The 8,554-nt window shown below is 33.9% G+C and overlaps 1 protein-coding gene across 1 annotated transcript in view; it reads left to right on the top strand.

Moving 5' to 3' along the window:
- The window catches only part of LOC126248042 (ADP-ribosylation factor-like protein 8B-A), a 53,172-nt gene extending 46,612 nt beyond the window's left edge, over positions 1–6,560 (top strand). Inside the window, exon 4 of the mRNA XM_049948670.1 lies at positions 1,651–6,560. Coding sequence (XP_049804627.1) covers positions 1,651–1,771 — 121 coding nt within the window. The 3' untranslated portion in view covers positions 1,772–6,560. The remainder of the gene's footprint in view (positions 1–1,650) is intronic.
- The last annotated feature ends 1,994 nt before the right edge of the window (positions 6,561–8,554 follow it).

Below are 8,554 nucleotides of genomic sequence, written 5' to 3' on the forward strand. Positions count from 1 at the left end.
CTTTCATGTCATTAGTTTATCATTTTATGGACATTTTAGTTCCCTCTTCTAATATGGGATTTTATCAGCTTTAGTTAATCCAAGGTTGGAGGGACTGATGACCGTGTAGTTTGGTCCCTTCTCCACCCAACTACATCGTGCCCAATATAATGTGCAACATAGTCTAAACATTTTATTTTTTTGCACACCTGATTCATGATAAATACATTTTGTAGCAACACTGTTCATTAAAATATGCCCAAAGTTATTTGTAGTTGAGACTGTAGCCACTATTTTATGTTTCCTAAATACTGATGCTACTCTTGTACTAATTTTTCTGTAATACATTAAACAAATGTATTTACTGTATCTGTCTTATGGTCTATTGCTAGTACCAGATCTTACATCTTTTTGGTTTTTTGTTGCAATTTTTCTATAAATTTTATTTACATAATGTGGAGGATATTCATTCACTTTGGCTATGTATTTACTGGTATTTAACTCTTATTTCTTGCTCAGCATGTGAAAGTGGGACCTTGAATAGGCAATTAATAGCAAAATTGAAAAAAAGTATTTTTCCTGAAGATCCCAGAACTATGTTTCCTATTTTCACTCCAGATATTCAAATCTAAAAAATTTATGGAAACATTGGTTTCAACTTCACATGTAAACTTGATTTTATCATGTAAATCATTGAACTCGGTGACGATTTCATTAACAACATTGGTTCAAATGGCTGTGAGCACTATGGGACTTAACTGCTGTGGTCATCAGTCCCCTAGAACGTAGAACTACTTAAACCTAACTAACCTAAGGACATCACACACATCCATGCCTGAGGCAGGATTTGAACCTGTGACCGTAGCGGTCACGCGGTTCCAGACTGTAGCGCCTAGAACTGCACGGCCACTCCGGCCGGTATTAACAACATTATTGTTACCTTTGGCTAACAATAGCTTATTGTCAACATATCTGAAGTAATATACTATCTTTTTTGTTAAACTGGGATTTTCCGTGAAAAACTTATTTTCAATATAACTGATAAAAATATTGGCCAGCACACCAGAAATGTAGCTTCCCATGCTAAGTCCGTCATTTTGGAGGTATGTTTTAATCATTAAATTTAAAACAGTTATACTTCAGGATTAGCAACAACATACTGATAAACTCTTTAATTTCTTGTCCAGAAAACCTGTTCTCATCACTTACATTAATCCCAATAATTTTAATGCTGCTATTAAAAGTGCAGTTTGGATTTGCAACTGATTGCCGAATTCCTTTTCCTTTTTGAAATGTACTACAGTTGCTATCCACAACTGTTCCAATGGAATAAACCTTGGTTATTCTAGGATTCGGTACAAATGATGCATGGTATGTGACATGTAATAAGTTATGGTTAAGAATGGAGCAATTTCGCATGCAAATTATCTGTAAAGGATGATCAAAGACCATCAAGCCAATTAGCTGTACAGTAGTGTCTCAATTGAAATATCCCTTTGTTCCATTACCAAAGTACAGCTTTGCAGTGTTACCATAATTTGAATAATAATACTTTTACCAAGTGAAGAAATGTTTGGGGCTCCACTTGAGTGAATGGGAGATGTAGTAGTTTGATAGCCACAATTTTTTTGCTATATTTTGTCATTTATTTGTAACTTCTCTGTTTTAAAGGAACTTGTCGGCGATCCAAGACCGTGAAATTTGCTGTTACTCAATATCTTGTAAGGAGAAAGACAACATTGATATAACTCTGCAGTGGCTCATTGCTCACTCGAAGTCAGGAATACGCTAGTGCCACTTGGTAAAAATTGGAGCAAGGTGACTGACACACAGAATGTTGCTACTAGTCGTTGTACACCCTCCTCCTCAGTGCCTGATTTGGCCATAAATTTGTTCATGTATATTTTATTGTGATTAAAGTTTATTAATCTGTGTTAAAGGCTGATTATAACTAATTAGTATTTTCCAAGAAATACTTGGGAAATTGGAATATTGTGCAACAAACTTGATAATATTCTGTAATTTAATAAGTGTGTGTGTGTGTGCGTGTGTGTATATATATATATATACACACATTTTGTGTAGAGTGATATAGATGCCTTTTTAAGAATTGAATTGTAAAATCATGGAGTGTAAATTTCGTCTTAGAGCTGATTAGAAAATATTATTTTTGTTTTTTGTTTCCTTTAGGAACATTTGGTATGTGTGTTCTTCCTTCTCAAGAAGTAATTTAAGTCTCCAGTTAAGGGAATATTGAACAACAAATTGAAAATTGAGCTTGGCTGATTACTTCTTTGTCCATTTTGTTGGGCTGTGTTTCTGGATAAGGGGAGTTACACATGTAATTATTGTGCGGAAGCAGAAACTAGGTGTGGCTTAACTGATATGTTAATATTCATCCATATATAATTGGAACTGTGGTTCTGCCAGCAATTAGACATGGAATGGAATGTAATGTGGAATCTCAAATTATAAGGAGTGGCATATCTCATATGGACAAGGTAAATAATCTATTACAGAGAATATTTGAGTTTTACAAAAATCCATTTATGCAAGCTTCATTGACTGACTGGGTATCCAATGCAGAAAATTAATAGTGGAAACTGTAATGAATGCTTCTGTGTCAGTAGTGGCCTCTCCTCTAAATCCTAAACTTGTGGTGGCTACATTTGTTAAAACAGTGTGCAGATACCTTGTACTGATAATTTTGTTATGAGAACATATTGTATGCATTGTTTTCTAATTAACCAACATTAAAAGAATTCTTTCCAATATTATTAAAATGTTTCTATAGAAAAACTGTCCTATTTTTTGCTGTCATATAATCATGCTCTCCCCCCAGCCCCCCAATTAAAGCTGAACCAATGGAGTGGGAGTTTGTTGGTTATCATTCCTTCAATGTGAGACATCTTGTCACATTTTAATATTTTTTATTTTGTGTGACCACCCGTCTTGTTAAGTTGAAAGTTTTCATGATAGGTAAAGATTCTTTTCACTGCCATGAAATAGTCATTACCTTATCTTAGCTGTTGTGTGTTGTCAGCCTCGTGGAACAGCAGTTAGAACATGTAAGACGGTTCAGACGGATGTCTAGAGTAATGTTGAGAGTATGGTGTAATGTAACAGACATATTGTTATTTCATCTTGTACATAGTTCACTGGTGCAGAATCAGCACTGTGTGTTTGCCAAACATCTCGTTCGTGAAGCTGTAGCCCACAGGATGGCACACACTTCGTTCCAGTATTAAAAGTATTCTTTTGCAGCATAGGTACACAATGATGCTCTTAAAAAAATTAATATTTTTGTGAATCTTGAGTAACACAAAATTGAAATGCATTATAATGTCACATGAAAAGTCTTCAAGGCAAAGATATGGCTTCCAGAAACATAACAGTAATATTACACATACTACTTTGATTTAAAAAAAAGATGGATTGACTGATAAAACCACATTATGTTCCAGCATATTGTAACAAAATAAAGGTGTTTGGAAAACTAAAATTAGTTCAGCTGATTTTATTCTGTACGTACATCAGATAAAGTATTGTTTTTAACAAGTGAATAGTAAACACCTGTACTTAATTCAGTAATGGAGCGGCAGTTGTTAGAATGCAATGAACTAAGTGATTAATGTGCTGGAAACTGCATCATTCATGCCAGTGGTTAAAGTATTGGCTTCTCGGCATGCTTCAAAAGTCATGAAACATACCACTAATCTTACATTCCTCAGTCTGTAGTTATGTTTTTCCTTCAGAACATAGTGCTCTACATAATTTGCAGCATCACTTAGTTTAATCTCGTAAGTTAGTTAGTTTAATACATAACTTGAGTGTTTCCATTTGTTTTTTGTTGGATTTGTACAGAACTGGAAAATTTTGAAGGTCTCATAAAGGATAGTGTATCCTTGTTTTGTTTATTCCCATCTGCTAAATTTTATAGCTGCTGAATGTTGATTCCTGATTGGTTTCAGAGCTATACAACTAAGGCAGTAAACAGATATTCAGTTTAGTTAGAAAATAATGAACTGTGGGGGGGGGGGGGGGGGAATTAAAAAATAGGACCCAAGATGTAAGATCTTCCTTAATTGAAGAATGAATGCAGAATGAATAAAGAATTCCTGATTATGTATTCCTGTGTCACAACATTTTTTCACACTAAATCTTAAGTTTCCTTGACAACTAGAAATGAGAAAATACTGGAACGTAATCATAGGAGAAGTATAGATTGATATGTGGTAGTAGGAAAGGTTGTTTCTGGAATAAAACAAAGGGAGGAAACTTCCTGAGAGTTGAAAATTATGTTCCAGTCAAAGATCCAAACATTAACCCTTGCCCTCTCCCCCTTCTCCCTTTTTTTGTCATGTGTGCACTAGGTTAATCTTAGTCCACCACACAGTGTTAAATATGTTGGGAAGTTTCAGTATAGCATGCAGTCAACTGCAGATTCAGATGTAATGTAGGAGAAAAGGTTTATTTGTGAAATCATGTTAATTGAAAGGAGGAACAGCATTGTATGGCATACACTAGGTAATAAAAGCATATTTATCTGGAAACAGACAGCAAGGAGGTTATTGATGTATTTGATTTCATCAGAAGTTGGAAAAGGAGGCTAGTTTGCAAAGGATATAGTGGGGAAATTATTAAAGTTTCACTTTGTAAGGAGGGTAATCAGCAATCTTGTCATGTTGAACTTTGTATGAACGTTTCAGATTAATTGTCTACAGGCAGCTGTAGGAAACAAACAAAAAGAGCTGATGCTGATGAATGGAACTTCAGTAAGTGACCTAGGTATATTGGAATTGAAAAGTTTTAAATGATCATCAGATTGTGCAGAAATTCAGGAAGAGGTTGGCCTAATGTTGCTTATGCTGAGAAATTTTTTCCACTATACTAAAATATGTGTAGAACCGCTGCCAGATCATCATGAATGAAACCATAATCATTATAAGTTATTTGGCAACCATTGAAGTAAGATATTTGTGAGTATTCCCAAATGGAGCTGTAAGAGTTGGAATATCGCTGTCACTGGTGGCAATCTGTCACTTGATATTTTGCTTCCAGTATAGGAACTGGTAAATTATTAGTATTTTTTTTTACATTTCATTTGTTGTTTTTGAAACACAAACAAAAACTATTTGGCAAATACAGAAAAGTCTTTCAAACTAGACTCATTTGTTGTCATCAGTATTCCATATATCATTTACTTTATTCTCTATAGTGCATATGATTGATGAAAGTCCCAAATGGACTCTGAAACTTTTAATATTGTCCATGAAAGGAAATGAATACGATAAATTGATGGGTAAAACTTCTAAAGAATTATTGTGGATGTAAGATTTGACATTATCACATATATAATCAGGATTGATGCTTGAGGGAGAGGGTGTTGAAGTCAGTGCATTGTTTCCATTTGAAATGAATGTTAATCATACCCAAATGACTGAGTTACTGTGAGTATTTGTATGCCTGCTTTTTAATATAGTTTCAACTTTGTTTTACCTTCTGTTTTATCATATTGTTAAGTGTTTGTATGTGTTGACAATGTGTTACTATAATACCATCAGTGAAATATTTGGCTATTTTGTTGATGGAACATGACAACCAGAAATGTTTGTGTGGTAAATGAATATTTTCTTTGGTGATAGTATAGGTCATGTTTGTTATAATTAGTATGGCTTTTGTTCTTGGAACTTGTGTTGTATTTCTGGTGCATGTGGAAGTGTGTGCATATTTATACACAAATATGGATTAAATTTGGAACCTAGTTATGTATTAAACATACGTGAGCTGTATGTTTATGTAATTTCATTCACACTTATGCAATTTTACTGTAGTATGTAGATATGTAGCTTTACTTTCCATTATTGTTGAGCTGATGAAAAGGCCTGACAGAATATAAATCTGAGAAGATACTTTGGTCCTATTTTTATGTGATTATGTTTGGAGAGACTTAATTGTGTAAGTATATGCTTTAATCAACATATATTAGTCACTCCCTCTGGCTGGTACTGCTTTTGCAGATAATTTAGTTTAGCATTGTGGAAAACCTATGAAATACGTTCTTACCAACATTTTACAGGTTGTTATATGTTCTGTAATTTTACATTTATTTCATAGAAAAATACAAAGCACAAAATCAACTTAGATATGTATGCAGCAACTGTAATTATTTTGTTGACTCGTATAGATGTAATGAATAAAATTCTGCAACATTCTTGTTCTGAGTGTAATTATTAATTGATCATTTCATATATCAGTGAGCTTCAGTATCTGTACAGCACATAACTGTTAGTAAGAAGCAATAGATATTTTTTGGTAGTAGAACTAGCTTGAATAAATTTTCTAATGTACCTTTTGTTGTGTCAGATGTAGTCAAAGCCTTTCAGTGACTCTGTGAGGTGCTATGTTAATGGTGAAGTTTTACAGATCCTGTGCTAGCTTTTGCTCCAAAATACATCTGTCATCTGAAATGAAGATCTCATATTTTTTGATACTGATTAACATTGTTAAAAAAATTTCAACATTTTTAATTATGTAAAGACAGTATAAGACATTTGAGTTTAATAAACAGTTTCTCTGCACTCTTGTTTTATTGTAGTGGTATTTTGAATCCCCAATTTGTGTGTCATACCTATAGCAGTCTATAAGGGGGTTCCTTTCCAGTTATAATTTGCAGAACATATAGGGTTTGTTCATTTGACTACTATGAATGTGACCCATCTGTTATGCATATGAAACAGGTACTGGTACACATGTGAGTTACATTCTGGATAATATCATTGTTCTGGATGTGCACTTCATGTTCAAATGTAAGAAAAAATTCTTCTAAATGTTATTTTTGCCATTTTGTCAGTGTTAACAATAGCTTAGAAGACAGTTTTATTTGTTCTTGATCTTACTGTGGGTATTGTCAAATACATGACAATTTACAGGTTGAGAAGGTTTTTATACATACTTAGATTACTGATTAAGTGTGTTGCTGTCTGCTAAATATTACTGACGAGTGTTCTTCAAAAGATTTTCATACATAACAAATGTTTCATGGAAAAAGTTTAATGTGAACATGGCATCCAAAACCTGTAGCTTCAAAGTTACCCACATGGTAGAAGACTCAAAATGTAGTGTTTTGAGATAAGGAACCAATGATTGAAGATGTATATTTTAGGTCATAGGTTTGAATGAGCTGTGTACATGAGGCACATGTTTAAAAATTTTTGTGTCATTAAGACATTTCTGTGAAACATTGTTGGTGACACTGCGTTGAAACAGGATACACGATCACCTGTGTTCTGTCCACAGTAGAGTTTATCACTGTTCATGACTAGTTATTGAAGTACAAGTTACTGGAGCTTTCACTGAATGCATTTCATGTATGGTGCTACAGGATGTAGCACCCAGAATGTTGAATAAGTAGACAGATAAATAATAAATTTTGCTAAAGGTTTCATGCTAATTCTAAGAAATTTCTATGGATATTAACTTTGAGGAAATGAGTCATTCAAGACACAGAAAGCTGGCCAATGTTTTCAACGAAGAATTTGTTGTACAATAAGAGCTGAGACAGTGTTGAGTCATGTGGAATATAATTTTATCAATAATAACAGAGCAATCTGCCTGTGAAAGGTGCTTGTTAGGTATACCGTGTGGTACTGGCAGAGAAGCAATTGCACTCCCTATCATAAATAATGTATGCAAGCAGTAGGATGCAGGCCTCTTTTTGGTCAACAGATTACATTGTAATGCATACAGTGAGGCTCTCACTTTGTACAGTTACTGTTATTTTAAGTTGTTATAAAGTGAAAGTTGTGACAATAAGGTAGATCCTTACCTTTAGGTACTCATTCTAGAGGATCCACTACCAACTGTAATTTTGGTCATAAAAGTTTAGCATTGCTTATAGTATGTCCTTTATTTTCATTGAAGCATGATGAATGTGGGAAGGAAATTATTCATTCATGTTTGGTTTAATAATGAATGGGGACAGAGTTGTAGTAAACGATACTTAATGCTTCATAGCACTGTGGTAAGTTCTCTAGCAACAGTAACTTGTAATATAGTAGTTCTAATGAGAGGTAGATGAAGCAGTTGCATTTGGTTTTTGTTGGGATGAAATCTGAAATTAATTTCAAATGGTTCTTATTGGGTTTGTTTGAATATCTAATAACAAAGACGAGGCAGTGTTGTAAATGGAGTTAATAATTTTATCATTGGAGGATTGTTGTCTTCTTGTCCATTTGACTGCTTCCACAAGAAATGCTGCTATGTATTTAGCATCACCTACTTCTTCAGAGAATTGTGCTGGAAAACCCCACCCCACTAATGTCCCACTTATTTCTTTGATAAATGAAATGACTTGTTTAATGTTGAGTAACTTGTTCTGATATGTTTATAAAGCAAAAGGTGTTAAGGGCCAATTAAATGAGAGCTTTGGTGTGGGATGGGTGTAATGTAGTGCTAAGTTTCGAATATAGTCTATAATTATAAATTGGATAAAAAGTTTTATGGCAGCTTGCTGCATCAAATTCATATAAAATCCTAAGCTCTTGATAAGTGCCTCTTCCTCCCACTGCTGTGT

Source organism: Schistocerca nitens, chromosome 3 (genome assembly GCF_023898315.1).
Source record: "Schistocerca nitens isolate TAMUIC-IGC-003100 chromosome 3, iqSchNite1.1, whole genome shotgun sequence".
Taxonomy (NCBI): Eukaryota; Metazoa; Arthropoda; class Insecta; order Orthoptera; family Acrididae; genus Schistocerca; species Schistocerca nitens.